This window comes from Vigna umbellata, chromosome 3, assembly GCF_029865625.1.
Source record: "Vigna umbellata cultivar VRB3 chromosome 3, Vumbellata_1.0, whole genome shotgun sequence".
Lineage (NCBI taxonomy): Eukaryota > Viridiplantae > Streptophyta > Magnoliopsida > Fabales > Fabaceae > Vigna > Vigna umbellata.
Genome location: NC_142167.1, coordinates 50,258,325 through 50,278,460, shown reverse-complemented (window position 1 = coordinate 50,278,460; position 20,136 = coordinate 50,258,325). Strand labels below are relative to the sequence as shown.

The following is a 20,136-nucleotide window of genomic DNA, read 5'->3' as shown; positions in this document are numbered from 1 at the left end:
GAAAATGAAAACAAATATATGTTGTGTTCAGCTATTGTTATTTAATATTTCAGATTCATTGTCTTATAATTATTATATTGATAAGGGTTTTATATGAAAAACAACAATTATTGTTTGATTTAAAAAATAGAAGGATTTAATTTGTAAATACAAAGAGCAATGAAAATCGAAGTAGAATGGTGACATTGAGTTTATCTTAAAAGTTGTTCGGTAGAAACAAACAGTAAGAAACAAAACCAACAGTATAAATCTTAACAGTAAAAATCTAAAAATCTAAACAGAAAAAATTATAGAGTACGTTCTTATATAAATTTCAGTCACATTTCATTGTCATACTCGAAGAAGTGCCTCTGTTCCGTACTCAATTCTGAGTTGACAATGAAAATGAAAACAAGCATATGTTGTATTCTGCTCTTGTTATTTTCCGTGTCTTCAGCTGAAGATGTGAATGTTAGAGTGAAAGGGGTGACACACATTGCTACCACAGATGAAAATTTTATCTGTGCAACTTTAGATTGGTGGCTGTCACGTCCCATTTATTACGGTGATGAGTCACCACTCTGCTCCCATAAATGCGTCGTGCCACGTGTTCTGAGCATTTAAAATCCACCCTCAGAGCCTTGCATGCACGCCACTTGTCAAAGTGGAAGTTTCTGAAGTGAATGGTGGGGTGCAGGTGTCAACCAGAGAGACGTTCGTTCGTCTGGAAGTGGGATTTGATCAAAAGTGAAATTTTTGGAAAAGCTCCCACTCTCTACGCGCACCTTCTCCCCTTCCAAATCTCAGATTTTCACTTCTCCTCCTTCTCACTAGAACCCCCATCTTCTCTCTACCGTAACTCACCATCCTCTTCTGCGATTACGTTTCAGAGACCGCAGAAACGTCCCCTGCACCGTGAGCTTCACCTTGAACCGAACCATTTCCAGTTCTAGTAAGTTTCACTTGGACACTCGTTTCTGGAATTTCTGCAAACCGTATTCAGCTGCATGCACGGGTGAAAAATAAGTCTTTATGTTTTCGTTTGGTTAGTTATAGTTGGAGGGATTAAGAGAACCGTTGAGAGAGAACCATATTTGGAAGAGTCAAGATCATTCACTCTTTGAACGTTCACCCCAATCCGGGTAAGGGAAGCTTATTAGATTTAATTCTTGTGATGTGTGTTGTTGCATGATTGTTCTGTAATGTTGCACTATGTTGGATGAAAGTTATATGAATTTTTGATTAAGTATGATTTATGATATCAAATTTTAGTATATGATTTTGATGATGAGATAATGAAATGAAAATGTATGATTTGTACTATGATATGAGGAATTTAATGCATGAAAGTTTATACTGGAAAATATGGTTACTGTATGTTGAATTTGAATATGAAAATCCTATGAAAATGAACGTTCGTTATCGAAACGGTCTTTGACCGTTCGGTAGTCTTAGTAAATTCTTTGAAGTATTTGAACCCTTTCATTTGGAAAGGATTTCCCTTTGAGGACGAACGCCCTCTTACACATAATTTACGTTTGAGCGTTCGGCCAAACGTAGACCTCAGGAGTGTTGTGTGAGGAATTGAGAAGCTTGAGAATCTACCTTTATACACTTAGTCAAATTGTTAAAACATGAACTTTAAGTATCCCATCTTATGAAAAATCCAAATTTCTATGATTTTGAATCAGCGAATAAGTTTAGACTCAAAAGCGTACGTCCTAAGTGGCGCTCGGTCTTATACCTTCAGTCTTGTTCTTGACGTTCGTCCTCGTTATGAAGAGGATTGAACGCTCGTCTTTTTATGAAAGTGGAACTAAGAATGAAAGTGTGAATAAGAGGAAAGATTAAGATGTGCGAATGGTGTAAGAGATGAAATTATGATTGTTGAATTTGAACGAGCGTTCCAGGGAGGAACGACTCTTGGTTGGAAATTGAAAATTGTATAGTATGAATGTGGTAAGCTTAGCTGGCGGGTCATCCTGATATTCCGTGAGTGCTCGTTCTCAAGTAGAGAGGAGCATGTCATGTGTGGGAATGGCAGGAGGTCTTAGTCCATAACTGTAACTTGGACAGAACGAACTAACCTCAGGTGGTAGCTGACGAGTATTCCAGCTCTTCCACCTGGGTGCACGGACGTCGTAGCTACACAGAATTCATACAGTCCGGACGGTCGGTCTAGTATCAGGATTTTGATTGAGTTAATGGATGAATTGAACGTATGTGTTGTGATTCATTTGATGTATTTGATATGTATGAAATGTATGTTTGACTTGAATTAAATTCAATAAGCTTACCCTTGCATTTTCCATTGTGTTGTTTGTATATGTATATCCGTCTTGTCCTTGCAATGATCATCCGTGTGGATGTGAGCAGAAGGAGATGCTTCTCTGGAGCAAACGCTTGAAGAGGAAATTTTAGCTGAGGAGAATCTTGTAGAGGTAGAAGTGAAGGCCGAACTTTAAAGGCATTCGGTTTTAGTTAGTGTATTTAGGATAACGGGCCGCTTGTGAGCGAGCGCCCTTTTGCTGGATGTAAATACTTGGACGTTCGGTATTTTATTTTGTAAACCGTTCATCCTCATTGTTTTGTAAACGCTCGTAACTTGTGTGTGCAGGTAAGGTCGTTCGGCCATTCGCGAATTTAACCCCTCTTATTTTAGGACTGTTTTGCCATATTAATACATGTGATTATTCTAAGTATATAGTTGATGACTGTATAATTTTGGGATGTTACATTATTGGTATCAGAGCAGTTTTGTTCTCTTAAAGGACACTGTAGGTTATGATTGCACTGCGTTTTAGCTGTGTACTTATTGTGTTTAATGAGTTATTATTTTTAACTCTTGAACATAACTAACGTTCATTTTCTCTAGTCCAGAGAATACATGGCGCCTAGACTCCCTCCTCCACCTCAGCCTAACGAGCCCGATACGTCCAACAGCACAAGGTTGATGGAGACTGTGATTGATAGACTGCAGCATCAAAATATTACTTTAATGGAGCAGAATGCCACGCTGATGCAGCAGAATCAGAACGCCATGCAGAGCTTGGAGGCCGCTCGCGCCAGCTCTGAGACTACACAGCGGCAATTAATGGAAATTCTTGCTGAAACCAGGGGCACGCCGGGGGCGTCCTCTTCTAATGCTACGACACATGCTGAGTGGAGTTTGGAAAGCTTCCTTCAACACCGCCCAGCCAAGTTCAGTGGGACGTGCCTTCCTGATGAGGCAGACCAGTGGCTGCGTGACATGGAAAGGATTTATAACGCTAAGATGTGCCCAGATGAGAACCGCTTAGCATTCACAGAATACCTTCTGACTGGAGAAGCGAGCCACTGGTGGGCGAGCGTGAGGGCCATATTAACGGACGCTCACAGTCCTATTACGTGGGAAGTTTTCAGAAGCAAATTCTATGAAGAATATTTTCCAGATAGCGTCCGTTTCGCCAAAGAGGTGGAGTTCCTACAGTTGACACAAGGAGGGATGACCGTTTCTGAGTATACGAACAAGTTTAAGCACTTGGTTTGTTTTAATACCATGGCAACCAGTGCGGAGTGGCAGTGTAGAAAATTTGAGAATGGTTTGAGGAGCGATCTAAAGGTGTTAATCTCCAGCCTGTGTATCCGTTCATTTCCTGCAATGGTTGAGAGAGCAAAGGTGTTGGAGAAGAACATGGCTGAAGCCGAACAGCGTAAGAAGCAACAGACTTCCAGGGGACCGATACTAACAAGACCAAATCTGACTCGGAATAGTACTCCATACGCGCGTCCAGGACAGTCAAGTGGATCGCAAGTAGTGGTAGTTGCTGGATAGTCAGGACAATCAGGGGCAGTGAGGTGTTTTCAATGTGGAGGACCCCATTACAAATCAGCTTGTCCTCAATTGGCAGGAGTAAAATATTGCACTCGTTGTAGAAGACATGGCCACCTGGAGAACGGGTGTAATATGGGTGGACGTGCGGTGATGAGGCCACCCAACACTGGAAGGAATCAGACTAGAGGTGGTGGGCGAGCCCAGGCTGTTGGGCGTGTATATGCTATTACTGGAGCGAAAGCCGCGAGCTCAGGTACGCTCATCACCGGTACCTGCTTAATTCATGGAAAGCAGTGTTGTGTGTGATAAGCCGTCGTTGAAGCTATCAAATTAATACTACTTTTCAAGGCAACTTCAGTATTGCCAAGTAGTATTCAAGAAAGTAGACAGGGTTGAAGTAACCCTGAGTCGTCTCCCAACGAACACGGAATTGCTTTTGAATATCTGTGATTCTTACGAATGCTATGCAATGCTTATGAATAAAAGTAATGGCTGAAGAGTGTTTAAAGAATAAATAAGAACAGTTACGATGAATTAGGCTTATTCCACTGCTTTTCCAAGATAGATTCATCATTGGTTATTCACGAATAATTGTTCAATTGATTATTGTTTAAGTTTCAAATTAATTAAAGTACATTCTTAATTAATTTGAGGGCGATCATGCATTTAACTAAAGTAAATTCTCAATCAAATGCAAAACCTTTCTAGATTATTCACAATAAATTCAACCAAAGTACATTCTCAATCAAATTCTATTGTGTTTAATCATGTCTATTCTTAAATCTCCTAACCAAATTAAAAGCTAATCAATCAAAGTAAATTCTCAATTTATTATAGTTGAAATTATTACTAATCAATCAAAGTACATTCTCAATTGATAGTAAAAACCATTTAATCATATGAAAGTTCCTAAATTAAATCAAAGTAGATTCTCAATTTAAACCTAGAAACCCTAAAACTCATATAATCAATATGCATGTAGATTGAAACATATTATGATGCAAAAATCTTTGCTTTTAACAAGATAGAGAGATGAAAGACATAGGGAGAGAACAACTTAAATAAATAATCAAAATAAACAATTGCATTAACTTAACGTAACCTCAGAATCCATCAAGGAATTACAGCAGAATAGCCTTAGATGCTTAGCTCTCCATGAATGGAGTTGAATACAAGATGAAAGAAAAGTGAGAGGAGTATGAGAGAATGAATGAAGTGAAGTCCCCGGGTCTCTTTATATAGGGCTTGATTGGGCTTGGACTCTGAGTATTCAGTTGATAGAATCTTTTATCTTATATCTTCCAAATAACTAAAAGATTTAGATAATTATAACATTATTTGGAAGATATTTTCGGTTGATATTTCCAAATTAAATTAATTCAACAACTGAATTTTATCTTTTAACTTTTCTGAATTTCCAAAATTGCACAAATGCCCTGAAATTTTCTCTATCTGCGCTTTAGCCCCAACTGAATTCTCCAAAATTGCACCAGAACCCCTGTTGACCAGCTTTGACCAGACTTAAGCAGTGTTGACCAGCTTTGACTGAGAAAGGGCGCGCCCAATGGGAGCTCGCCACGTGTCAGCCCTTTCCCACCCAAAATTAGGGTTTTGCAAATTGGGGAAAAGGGCTTGCCGCTGCCGCGAAAGAGAGAACCCATTCTTCCCTGTGCGAGACCATGGAGGCTTCGGCCTACTGGATTGTTTGGTTTCTTTTCTTGCAGGTCTGGCTTTGATGCAGGTTCCATGGTGCTATGGTAATGGTGGATGGAGATTGGCGTTGATGGAGGCGCGATTAGGTTCCGAGAAGCTTGCGGGACGCGGCGGTCATGGAGAACTCGCGTCTGGTCTTAATGGTGATGAGCGTGAATGGTGGTGGCTATCCGGCGAGTAAGGAGAAGCTTTGCTGCCGCGGCGGCTGGCGTGGAGTGCGTTGAAGGTTGACAGCGGCCTGGGTTTGGTGGCGGCGCGGTTGCTGTGCGTGACGATTTCGAAGGAGACGAATCGGAACTTCGGCGATGGTGGACGTGGTGGCTTCGAACCCTTGCGCGAAGGAAGATGAAGATGGCACGGCAAAAGTATGGTGGTGCGCGACGTTGCGACGCGGCAGAGGTTGAAGAAATCGCAACTTCGGAGGAGACGAATGGTGCTCCGACGATGGTGGCGGCGCGGTTGATTTCGAGAAGGGAGAAGATGAACGGAGGTCGCGGCGTGGTGGCGACGGCGGCACGGCAGTGGCTGTCCGGTGACGGAGCGGCACGGCGGACGTTGACGGCGGAACGGCAGTGGCGGCTAGGGTTTGGATTAGGGTTTTTCTTTGGAGAAGATGATGCTGTTAGGGCTGAGGTGTCATGGGTGGTGATGTGGCAAAACCTGATTGGCTCACTGATTAGTGCAAGGATGACTGATGTGGCATTATCTGGACGGTTTGATATGTTTGTGGAGGATTGCCACGTGGCATGATCTGGTGAAATTTGGCTTAGGAGGGATGTGTATAGGAAACTTAGGGAGGTGTAGTAGAAATGGCTTAGTGTTTGGGCTTGGTTGTTGGCCTGTTTTCGAAATAGGTGTGTATGTAGGGATTTTAGGAGGTGCAAGGGTAAAAGTTGTCTGTTTGGCCCATCTGTACATTATTTTCCAAATAAAACCTGATTTTGGGCCTTGAATTGCCATTTGAACCAATAAAACTTATATTCTCAGCTGCACAAATAAACATTAGAACATCCAAGAATAATTTATGCGCTAAAACTTACTTTTTACGTCTCTTTCTTTCCCAAACCCAATAATTCCAATCATCACAAATTCACTTAAAATCAACCATTTAAACACAATTATCCCATCAAAATTTTAATTTTTCAAACATAAATGTGGGCATAAATATGCACTCATCACACCCCCACACTTATCCTTTTGCACTCCTGGGCAAAATTGATTAATTCCAAGACTTTGTTCTGAGTCATTTTATTCTATATTTGCATTTGGATCAAAAGAATGAGCATCACCAGACATAGATCAATAATTTGGGCATTACTTTGTCATGGACATGCAAATGGAATCACTTTATTCTTCACACATGAGTTAACCTTTTTGAATTCCCAAGAAAATCAAATATGAAAGACAACACTCAAGTCAACATGTATCTATTTCTCTCCAATTCTCTCACGTGTTTTTGGCTTGTGTTTACACTCAAAATACCCATGTAAGTAGACACCCTTGATATTTAGCAAGACTCTAACATTCACACACTTCAGAAAACATGCAATTACTGATCATGCGGACTTTTGAAAGGTTGTATTGAGGCCAAGGCAAAGGTAGGAAATTTTCTTGGGATTTCTGAGCTTTTGAAATTGACATAGAAAGAGTAATGATATTTGATTTCAAAAACAAATCTATTTCTTGCTCTTTTAAGGAAGATTTACTTTTCTTTCTTCTTCTTTTCCTCTTTTTTTTTACTTCAATTTTTCATCTTCCTTTTTACCCTTGTTATTGTTTTGTGGGTGAGGTACTCACCCACACACTTATTCATCACTTTATTTCTAACAGAATCCATTACTCCTTCTTTCCTAAGGTAAGGAACATATGATTTTTCTTCTTTCCTCATTTGACAATGACTGGGAACAAGAAAAATAGGCTTAAGGCTCAAAGAAGGTTCCAATGGATTAATGTTAGGACAAGTTTATTTGGCCAAGTAGATAAAACAAGAAATGCCTCAATCATATCAATTCATGCATATTCTCCTTAGTTGCACAACACAGAATCAAGCTAACTATTAGAGTATCAACAAAACATGGGCAATTCACACAAGAAAAATAGGTATGGCACATGGTGGTCCATCCTTAACATTAGTTCAAAACTCACATGGTTCAAATTTCTTTCACAAAAGATTTAATCAGGAAATTCTCAAGTCAACTCAATCAACAAATCATAAAAGCAATCCACTCATATCAACATGACACATTTTGTTTTCTTAAATTCATGATCATTCCAGTTACTGATTCAAACTCTCAAATCCAATGCAAATATTTATTAAAAACAAACAAAATAGACAAACAAAATAGGAAACAAAATTAATTATTTCCCCACACCCCCACACTTAAACTATGCATTGTCCTCAATGTATGCCTTATATCTAAAATGCAAAGAAAAAGTATGAGGGAACTTACCTCCTTCAAGGTGGAAGGAATGTTGGAGTGGTCAAATTCACTCCATCCATCGTCTTGTTCAACATGTCTTGATTTTCATTAAATATCCGCAGACGATGGCCATTAACCTTGAAAATTCTATCAGAAGATTCTTCCTTGATCTCCACTGCTCCATAGGGAAACACTTGTGTTACAATGAATGGACCTTCCCATTTGGAGCGTAATTTATCACTCATAGGCCCTACCCTGGACTTGTACAATAACACCTTTTGACCTATGTTGAAATCCTTTTTGGTCACAAGCTTTTGATCATGGAATTTCTTGGTTTTCTCTTTGTAAAACTTGGAGTTTTCATAGGCTGTGAGCCTAATCTCCTCTAGTTCTTGCAGTTGGAGCTTTCTCTCTTTCCCTGCTCCTTCCATGTCCAAGTTACAAGCCTTCACAGCCCAATAGGCTCGGTGTTGAATCTCCACAGGTAGATGGCAAGCTTTTCCAAATACAACTCTGAAAGGTGACATACCTATTGGTGCTTTGTAGGCTGTCCGATGTGCCCAAAGTGCATCATCCAATCTTGCGGCCCAATCCTTCCTATTTGGCTTCACTAGCTTTTGCAATATCTTTTTGATCTCCCTGTTAGAGACCTCAGCTTGTCCATTAGTTTGGGGGTGATATGGTGTAGCAATGCGATGCGTCACCCCATACTTTTTCAACATATTCTCTAACAGCTTATTGCAAAAGTGGGTCCCCTGATCACTAATGATGGCTCGTGGTATTCCAAACCTACAGAAAATGTTAGATCTGACAAAACTCATAACAACTCGAGCATCATTAGTCCTTGTAGCTATGGCTTCCACCCATTTGGAAACATAGTCTACAGCAAGCAAAATATAAGAAAACCCAGAAGAAGAAGGAAAAGGACCCATGAAGTCAATACCCCAAATATCAAATACCTCACAATATAGCATGGGTTGTTGAGGCATCTCTTCCCTCCTAGTGATGGATCTAGCTGCCCTCTGACATTGCTCACAATTTTCATATATCCTCCGTGCATCTTTAAAGATGGTAGGCCAATATAATCCACAATCCAACACCTTCCTACTTGTCCTTTGCGTGCCATAGTGTCCTCCAAAAGGTGATGAATGACAAAATTCAAGCACATAAGGTATCTCTATATCAGGAACACACCTCCTTACAACTTGGTCACTACCAATGCGCCATAAGAATGGTTCATCCCAAACATAGTACTTCGCCTCACTTTTCAGTTTGGCTTTCTCAGATTTGGAGAAAGATGGAGGAATAGCTGAAACAGCCAAATAGTTAACAATGTCAGCAAACCAAGGTTCAGGATACATACCTTTTACAGAAGTCAATGCTAGCAGGATTTCATCAGGAAAGTCATCTTGAATAGGAATTTCATCTTCTTCTTTTTCAATCCTACTAAGATGGTCTGCTACTAGATTATGGGCTCCACTTCTGTCCCGAATTTCAATGTCAAACTCTTGGAGCAGTAGCATCCATCTGATTAACCTTGGTTTGGAATCTGCTTTCTTTAGAAGGAATTTCAATGCAGCATGATCTGTATAAACAATTACCTTGGATCCAAGTATGTATGATCTGAATTTATCCAAGGCAAATACAACAGCTAGTAATTCCTTCTCAGTTGTGGTATAATTTGCCTGTGCAGTGTCCAATGTCTTGGAAGCATAATATATCACATGTGGTAGCTTCCCATTTCTTTGTGCAAGTACCGCTCCTACTGCAAAGTTTGATGCATCACACATCAACTCGAATGGCATTGTCCAATCAGGTGGTGATGGAGACCAATTCCCAGCTGGAAACGTGTAGGAAGAGGTTCCAGACTAGAGAAAACCAGTAATGAAAATTGGTGCAACGGATGGATGAAATGATGCAGTGTTTGATGTGTTTTAATGGAGGAAAGGTGTATGGGTGAAGCCTCACAGCTCAGAGGGCCTTCCTACAGAGGAAGGAAGCTTGAGGAAAGGAGAAGAAGTAGCAATTCAAAGGTGACTTAAGAGCACAAAAGCTGGAAAACAATTTCTGCAGCATATCATTAAGCTCAAAAGTGAATCAATACAAGGAAAAGGCCCTCTTATTTATAGGTGAAGAGAAGCCTAATTTCTATTTCTAATTCCCTCCTAAATTCAAATGGTTCAGATTTATTTTGATCAAGCAAGGTCCATGCCTCTTTCCAGCTCATCAAGCAAGGTGTGTGCTTCCTTCCACATCAGCCCATTTCACGTGGAAAATGTTGGTGCATGCCGTAAGCACCTCTTTTTGGCTCTTTTGCTTGATCTATTGATTTATCTTCTTGGATGGCTCAATCATAGTCTCCAAATTTATTAATTCCTACAAAACAAAGTATAAATGCTTTAGTTAAGAGAAGAAGGATTTTTATAAGTAACCTTCCATAGAAGCAAAATAGTATGTGGTCCTTCTTCCTCTTGAATCCTCTTTGCCATGGCTCTAGTAAGAGGTCCAATGTGCATCTTAGATGGTCTTCCATCAGACCCTCCCTCTTGAAAAAGATCTGTCCTCAGATCTGCTTCATCCTGTTGATCATCTCCTGTGAAAGGAATTAAATCGCAGATGTTAAAAGTAGGACTGACACCATAACTTTCAGGAAGGTCTAATATGTATGCATTATCATTTATCCTTTTGACCACCTTGAATGGACCATCTCCTCTTGGACTAAGTTTGGATTTCCTTTGAGAGGGAAATCTTTCCTTTCTCAAATGAAGCCAAACTAGGTCTCCTTTTTCAAAAACTATTTTCTTTCTCCCTTTGTTGTTGTGTTCTGCATATTTTTGAGTTTGTTTTTCAATTTGGATTTTAACTTTCTCATGTAACTTCTTGATAAACTCCGCTTTAGAAGCACCTTCTTTATGAAGAAAAGAAGATGATTCTGGAAGAGGTAGTAAATCAAGAGGTGTGATAGGGTTAAAACCATAAACAACCTCAAAAGGAGAAAGATTAGTAGTCTTGTGGACTACTCTATTATAAGCAAATTCAATATGAGGTAGATGTTCATCCCAAGATTTGTTATTTCCTCTTAATATTACCCTTAATAATGTAGATAAAGATCTATTTACTACTTCAGTTTGCCCATCAGTTTGTGGGTGACATGTAGTAGAAAATAGAAGTTTAGTTCCAAGCTTTTCCCATAAAGTTTTCCAAAAATGGCTTAGAAACTTCACATCTCTATCAGACACTATAGTTTTGGGTAAGCCATGCAATCTCACTATCTCTTTAAAGAAGAGTCTAGAGATATAGCTAGCATCATCTACTTTGTGACAGGGTATAAAATGAGCCATTTTACTAAAACGATCTACTACCACAAATATAGAATCATACCCCCTTTGAGTTCTTGGCAATCCTAAGACAAAGTCCATGCTTATGTCCTCCCAAGGGGTATTAGCTATAGGAAGAGGTGTATAGAGTCCATGAGGCATAATTTTGGACTTAGCTTGTAAACAAGCTATACATTTAGAACAATGCCTTTGAACATCTATTCTCATGTGTGGCCAATAAAATTTACTTTTCAAAATGTTTAGAGTTTTATCAACTCCATGATGGCCCATGAGTCCTCCTCCATGACTCTCTTTGATAAGAAGTTTTCTAATGGATCCTTGGGGTATACAAAGTTTTCCTTTATTAAAAAGATACCCCTCAGAAAGATAGAATCCATCAAAAGGCTTCTTAAGACATGATGAATAAGTGGATGCAAATGTTTCATCATTTTCATATAACTCTTTTATGTCATCAAATCCTAATATTTGAGATCCTAGGGTTACTAATAATGCATGTCTTCTAGATAAAGCATCCGCAACAACATTAGTACTCCCCTTTTTGTGTTTGATGACATAGGGAAATTGCTCAAGATATTCCACCCACTTTGCATGTCTTTTGTTTAGCTTTGCTTGCCCTTTAATGTACTTGAGAGATTCATGGTCAGTGTGTATGATGAATTCTCTAGTTACCAAGTAATGCTCCCAAGTTTTCAAAGCTCTAATGAGGGCATACAACTCTTTGTCATAGGTAGGATAGTTTAAGGTAGGCCCCCTAAGTTTTTCACTAAAATAAGCTATGGGATGGCCTCCTTGTATTAAAACAGCTCCTATTCCTACCCCAGATGCATCACATTCTAGTTCAAAGGCTTTGGAAAAATCAGGCAAAACTAGAATAGGTGCATGTGTTAACTTGTGTTTCAAAGTCTCAAAAGACAACTCTTGCTTATCACCCCAAATAAAAGGCATATCTTTCTTGACTAGCTCATTTAAAGGAGCAACTATGGTGGAGAAGTCTTTCACAAATCTTCTATAAAAACTTGCTAACCCATGAAAACTTCTCACCTCTCCTACATTTTTAGGGGTTGGCCATTCTTGTATAGCCTTGATCTTCTCTGGATCAACATGTACACCTTCTTTTCCCACTTTGAATCCAAGGAAAATCACACTTTCTTGACAAAAAGTACATTTGTCAAAGTTGGCAAAGAGATGATGTTCTCTAAGAAGAAGCAAGACTTTTCTGACATGGTTAAGATGTTCTTGAAGGCCTTGACTATAGATTAGGATATCATCAAAGTAGACCACTACAAATCTGCCTATGCATTCCCTAAGCACATGATTCATTAATCTCATGAATGTACTTGGAGCATTGGTCAAGCCAAAGGGCATGACTAACCATTCATACAAACCAAACTTGGTCTTGAAAGCAGTTTTCCATTCATCTCCTTCATGAATTCTTATCTGATGGTATCCACTTTTAAGATCAATTTTGGTGAAGAGATTTGCTCCATGTAATTCATCCAACATGTCATCTAGCCTAGGAATGGGATGCCTATACTTGACAGTTATGTTGTTGATGGCCCTACAATCTGTACACATTCTCCAAGACCCATCCTTTTTAGGGACCAACAACACAGGCACAGCACAGGGACTTAAACTCTTTTGGATCCACCCTTTGTTCAACAAGTCATTAACTTGTTTCTCTATTTCTTTTGTTTCCATAGGGTTGGTTCTATAGGCTGGCCTATTGGGTAGACTTGCCCCAGGCACCAAATCTATTTGATGTTCTATTCCCCTCAAAGGTGGTAATCCACTTGGTACCTCTTTGGGAAATATATCATCAAATTCCTTTAAAAGTTTTTGCAACCCCTTTGGTAGAGAACCAAGTTCATGAATGATTGAAACAAATGCCTCTTTGCAATAAAGAAGGAAATGAGGTTGTCCAAGAAAAAGATTTTTGGAAATATTCAAGGTTTGAGGTTGGACAACTTCATGGGCTGAGGCATGGGTTACCAAATTCTTTCTTTCTTTCTTATTTTCTTTTTTCTTTTCTCCATCCAACTTCTTCTTAAGAATGATCTGATCCTCTCTTACTTGTGAAGGTGTAAGAGGACACAAAATAATTTTCTTTCCTTTGTGTTGAATGGTGATTTTGTTGGTGACTCCATCATGTAAAGCTTGTTTATCATATTGCCAAGGTCTTCCAAGTAATATGTGCCCAGCTTCCATTGGTACTATATCACAAACAATTTGATCTTCATATTTGCCAATGGAAATGGGTACACTTACTTGTTCTTTAACTACTATTCCATCATCCTCTTTGATCCATTGAAGTTTGTAAGGTTTAGGATGAGGAGTAGTGGTTAAGCCAAGCTTCTCTACCATTCTAGAACTACAACAGTTGCAACAAGAGCCACTATCCACTATCATTGAACATGTCTTTTCTAAAACTTTGCATCTTGTGTGGAATAGGTTCTCTCTTTGTGACTGTTCTAGTTCTACATGTTTGCTCTCAAGGAGTCTTCTCACCATGAGTAAATCTCCATCACAAGGTAGAGTTTCTTCTTCTTCAGAAGTGGATGTTTCAGACTCACTACATGAAGAACCCTCACTTTCACTCTCATGTTCAAGAATGTAAGTTGACCTTCTATTTCGACACTCAGATGAATAGTGCCCTCTTTCCCCACATTTAAAGCATTTGGTTTCCTTTCTTTTATTATCTTTTGAAGGTTCTTTGGCTCTTTCTTTCCCTTTCTCCCTCTCTCTAGATTCTTCATATCTTGGCTTAATTAGACTACCCTCCCTCTTATATTCTTTCTTGTAACTATGAGGGTAATCTTTCTTAGTAGAGCTTTTTCTTTTGAGTTGCTGCTCTACCCTCACACAAAGTTGGACTAACTCATTGAGGTCATTGTAGGGTATAAGTTCAACCCTATCTCTTATGTCATAGTTGAGTCCACTTTGGAACCTAGCAATTGTGATTCTTGGTTCCTCTCTTATCCCAGCCCTCAACATGAGTAATTCCATTTTTTGTCTATATTCCTCAACATTCATGTTCCTTTGTTGGAGTTTATGGAGTTTATCCATTATCTCTCTATCATAGTAGGCTGGTACATGCCTCCTCCTCAAGGCAGCTCTCATTTCATTCCAATACCTAATGGGAGGTAAGTGTCTTAGCCTATAGTCCTTGACTAAGGCTGTCCACCAAATTAAGGCATAACCTTGAAAGCTTAGAGAAGCCATGGTGACTCTCCTTTCATCATCTATTTGGTGGCACTCAAACAATTGCTCAACTTTCATTTCCCACTCTAGGTATTCTTCTACATCATCTTTTCCATGGAAGGAAGGAAGATCAATCTTAGGCTCTCTTGGATAATGCTCTCTAACTCTATGTTGTCTTCTAGGAGGCATTTGGTAGTGGTCATCATTGTGATGACTACTATTTTGCTCAATTTCACTTGGAGAAGATGATGATTCTTCTCTTCTCCTATGGGAAGACCTCTCTTTCTTTTTATCTTGATTAATCAAAAGTTGACTAATCATATCTTTGAGCTCACTAATCTCTTTATCCCTTTGTTCAAATCTTTGCTCAAATTCTTCCCTTAAAGACATTTCACTATTGGGTTTCAAACTTCCTTGCACACTTGATTGACTCATTCTTGTCAAAGGAAAAGGTTTTCACAAAGTTTTCAAAATATTTGACAGGTAATGAGTGAAAAGATTTTCACAAGCTTTCTTTGTTTTTGGTGAAAAATTTCTAAAGAGATTCTAGAAGTAAAAGATGTTTCTAAGTAGCTCCCAGGAAGAAGAGGTGAGTCACAAATGGACAAGCTTAGAAACCAAGTTCTTCCTTAGCCAGAGTTTCCTTAGAATGTTCCTTTACTTTAGTTTCTAAGTAGAAATTCTTCAAATTCTTTTCAAATGTTATGGACCTATAACCAAAGAAAGGTTGACTAAATGCTATGCAATCCTATATATACCACGGAGACTTAAAAAAACAAAAAGATTAAGCAAGAAATTAAAGAAAGCAATAAAGATGCAAGAATGTAAATGCTAGACGGCCCTAAGTGAAAGTACAAGTGACACTTGGAGCCCCTTGACACACTTCCACACTAAGAAAACGAAATTGCACTATTACAATGTTTAAATGTGATCTTGGAATTGCTTCAAGAGCATTTTCCCAAGTCACTTAGCCAAGAAATGAAAATCAACTTTAAACAACAAAGGTTCCGTGATATGTGGTGTAAACAAACTTAAAAGAAGGCCTAAAACTAATGTAAGCTTCACTCTCTTGCTGCTGCAGATTGCTACTCCAAAACAGGTTGCACTTCCAGCTTTTCTGGTGTATTTTTAGCTGCTGGAATAGCAGAGTTGCAGCTGCTCACAAGCTCCCTTTTTGTTCCCACTTCAGCCCCCTTTTCACTTCCTAATATGGTGCCTCAGTAGGGAAAGGTTTCTGCTTCTGGATGCCTCACAATAGTTACCACAGCACCTCAAGATTCCAGTCAAACACACCAAACAGAATTAGCAAACTGCACCAGAATTTCAAACCAGATTTTGTTTTGAATGTTTGACAATTTGGAAGCCAAGAATGGGAAATCAAATGGAAACATGGATGGAATAACAGAAAACACTCAAAAGGAACCTAATAATGGTACTAGAACAGATTAAGAAAGCAACAAAAACAGAAATAGCAGATCACAAACTCATCCAGACCAAACTGTTTGATATTTTACCAAAGTGTTTGTTAAAATGCCCCAATGAAAACCAGATTTGGTGTTTTGGGGTTTTTAACTGCCAAAAACTGGATTGCACGATTCAACAGGCTTTTTAACACTTGCTCTGACTTATTTTGATCATTTAATTTCAATTTAAAGTAATGAACCAGCTCTTACTACAATCCAGAAATGAATTTGAACAAGAATGACCAAAACAGTTGCTGGAAAATGAGTTCTGCACCAGAAAAAATGGCTTGAAATGGTGGTTTTAAACCCAAAATTGATTGGAAGTGATTCAGCAGTTCAATTGATGCATCAAACAACTTTGTATCATCATTTTAAAGATGTTTAAACATTGAAACAGCTAGAAAACAGATTGCAATGTGAATTCACTGGTGCACTTCCATTTTAAAGGTAATTTTAAGGTTTAAAAAGCAAATCTGCATATAGGCTAAAAAATGACCAAATGAACAGTGCAAACAACTTTGGAATGACAATTTAAACTTGCTCAAATGTTGTAAATGCACAGAAATAGCAAGACTCAACAATTCACCCTTGCTATAGCCTATTTATGCAGCAAATTCCCACCAAAACAGCACCAGATTTAAGAACCTTGTGGATATAAGGTTGGACAGCACACACAATGACTCTAGAGAATGTTATTACACTGAACTAAGCTAGGATTAAAGTGCTTAGTATGAATAAACTCAAACTGGACAGCAAAGAATGGTAGCACGGTGAAAAGCTAGAACAGAAAAACAAAACAAACTGGACAGCAAAGGCTACTGGTTTTTAAGGCAACCAAGCTATGCTAGATGCATTTCCTTGCTTTTAATGGTCTGCCACACCTTTAGCCACTTCCAATAACAGCAAACAAATTTTTACCAAGCAACAGAATCAAATAAAATCAGCTGAAACAGATTTCAAATTTTAAAACCAGATTTGAATTTCTTGAGCAGAATTGAAACCAGAATTAGTTTCTAGTGCTTTTGCTTCCATCACCAAGGCTAGAACATGTTCTCATTGCCTTATTTGGTTGATTTAAAGCTTTTCCAGCACTCTAAACTCAAATAAACCAAAATGAAACCCAGCAGAACAGAAAACCAAAGTGAAACAGAATTAAAACTGCAAATATGGACTGCACAAGACTAAAACATAACTGGAATTGAAAATTAAAGCTGGAAGAGACATAAACAAGAATGATTCACCGTTTAAAATGAGTAACAAACATGTATGACTACTGGAAACACAAATAATGCACAGGAAACACGAAATTAATAACTGGAAAAAGCACAAAACAGAAACAAAAGTACTTAAAACAGAACTGGAAAGCTGGAACAGAGATCACAACAGAATGTAGAAATGGAGTGCAAAGATGGAGGAATAGCTTAGCTCTTGGTGCGTGGATGACCTAAGCTCTGATACCACTTGATGGAGACCAATTCCCAGCTGGAAACGTGTAGGAAGAGGTTCCAGACTAGAGAAAACCAGTAATGAAAATTGGTGCAACGGATGGATGAAATGATGCAGTGTTTGATGTGTTTTAATGGAGGAAAGGTGTATGGGTGAAGCCTCACAGCTCAGAGGGCCTTCCTACAGAGGAAGGAAGCTTGAGGAAAGGAGAAGAAGTAGCAATTCAAAGGTGACTTAAGAGCACAAAAGCTGGAAAACAATTTCTGCAGCATATCATTAAGCTCAAAAGTGAATCAATACAAGGAAAAGGCCCTCTTATTTATAGGTGAAGAGAAGCCTAATTTCTATTTCTAATTCCCTCCTAAATTCAAATGGTTCAGATTTATTTTGATCAAGCAAGGTCCATGCCTCTTTCCAGCTCATCAAGCAAGGTGTGTGCTTCCTTCCACATCAGCCCATTTCACGTGGAAAATGTTGGTGCATGCCGTAAGCACCTCTTTTTGGCTCTTTTGCTTGATCTATTGATTTATCTTCTTGTATGGCTCAATCATAGTCTCCAAATTTATTAATTCCTACAAAACAAAGTATAAATGCTTTAGTTAAGAGAAGAAGGATTTTTATAAGTAACCTTCCATAGAAGCAAAATAGTATGTGGTCCTTCTTCCTCTTGAATCCTCTTTGCCATGGCTCTAGTAAGAGGTCCAATGTGCATCTTAGATGGTCTTCCATCAGGTGGTTGGATGACGGGAGTGGTAGTGAGTGCCTTTTTCAAGGAATCAAAAGCGGCTTTGCACTTCCCTCCAAAGTCAAATGGTACATCATTCTGAAGTAAGTTGGAGAGAGGATTAGCTATCTTGCTAAAGTCCTGTATAAACCTCCTGTAAAACCCTGCATGACCAAGAAAAGATCGAACCTCTCGTACAGAAGAGGGATAAGGCAATTGCGAAATAACATCAATTTTAGCAGGATCTACAGATATACCATTCCTGGAGACAACATGACCCAAAACTATACCTTGTTCCACCATAAAATGACATTTTTCAAAATTCAAAACAAGGTTAGTTTCTTCACATCTCTGCAAAACTCTTGAAAGATTAGCCAAACAATTATCAAAAGATGAACCATACACACTAAAATCATCCATGAAAACCTCAATACAATGCTCCAATAAGTCTGTAAAAATACTCAGCATACATCGCTGAAATGTACCAGGAGCATTGCATAAACCAAATGGCATTTTCCGATAAGCATATGTACCAAAAGGACAAGTGAAGGTAGTCTTATGTTGGTCCTCCGGGGCTATACAAATTTGAAAATACCCGGAGAATCCATCTAGAAAACAGTAATGTGACTTACCTGCCAAACGGTCTAGCATCTGATCCATGAATGGCAAAGGAAAATGGTCCTTTCTAGTGACTTGGTTCAATCTCCTATAGTCAATACAAATCCTCCAGCTATTCTGAATACGAGTAGGAATCAATTCCTCCTTCTCGTTTTTAACCACTGTGATTCCAGATTTCTTGGGAACCACATGTACAGGGCTCACCCAAGTGCTGTCAGAAATGGGATATATAATACCTGCTTGTAGCAACTTGGTTACCTCTTTCTTGACAACCTCCATCAGTTGAGGATTCAGTCTTCTTTGAGGTTGTCTCACTGGTTTAGCATCCTCCTCCAAAAGTATTCTGTGCATACAAAATGAAGGACTAATACCAGGAATATCTGCTAAAGTCCAGCCTATTGCTTTCTTGTGGTCTTTGATAACCTGTAATAGCTGTTTTTCCTGCTCATCAGTAAGCAATGCAGATATAATAACAGGGAGTTTCCCATCCCTCTCAAGATAAGCATATTTCAAATGGGATGGTAAAGGTTTCAACTCCAAAACGGGTGGTTGTACCACAGATGGCAGGATTTTACTGCCTAAGGTAATCTCAGCCACCTCAACATCACACTCGGACGCCACAGAGGTATCATCTATTGACACTGCGTCCTCAATATCACCTGTTTTACAATTTTCTTCATCGTCCAAAATCAGGCACGACATGTTTGAAAAAGAAAAGTCCAAAGATGGAGAAAAAGTTGAAAAAATGTCCAAGAAACTAACAGAAAAATTATTTACAATTTCACTTAATAAATCAATACAAAACAAAGAATGCTCTTCAATTGGGTGCTTCATGGCTTCCAATACATTAAAATGCACCTCCTCATCACCTATCTCCATGGTTAGTGTTCCTGCATGCACATCGATCTTGGTTCGTGCTGTCATCATGAAAGGTCTTCCCAAGATAATAGTTGATGACTTGATTCCATCTTCATCCTTCATATCCAAGATGTAGAAATCGGCAGGGAAAATTAGCTTGTCTACTCGGACAAGGACATCTTCAAGCACACCTGCAGGGTTAACTGTGCTACGGTTGGCCAGTTGAATGACCACACCAGTAGTTTTAAGAGGTCCCAAAGATAGAGAAGTAAACACTGATAAAGGCATTACATTAATGGAAGCCCCTAAATCTAGCATGGCATTGTCAAACTTTAAATTTCCAATAGTACAAGGAACAGAAAACATACCTGGATCTTTGCATTTTTGTGGTAGTTCAATGTGTTTCTTAACCAAACTTGACACATTTCTTCCCAAATTCACAATCTCATTATCCCTAATACGCCTTTTATTTGTGCAAAGTTCTTTCAAAAATTTGGCGTACTTGGGGATTTGTTTAACAGCATCAAGCAAAGGAATGTTGATCTCTACCTTCTTGAAAGTATTT

The 20,136-nt window shown here is 38.9% G+C and overlaps 1 protein-coding gene across 1 annotated transcript in view; it reads left to right on the top strand.

Annotated features, from left to right (window-relative positions):
- The first annotated feature begins 378 nt into the window (after positions 1 to 378).
- Positions 379 to 20,136, top strand: part of LOC148202859 (heparanase-like protein 2) — a 32,619-nt gene continuing 12,861 nt past the window's right edge. Inside the window, exons 1-2 of the mRNA XM_088111101.1 lie at positions 379 to 518; position 4,184. Of these exons, the coding sequence (XP_087967227.1) occupies positions 379 to 518; position 4,184 (141 nt within the window). The remainder of the gene's footprint in view (positions 519 to 4,183; positions 4,185 to 20,136) is intronic.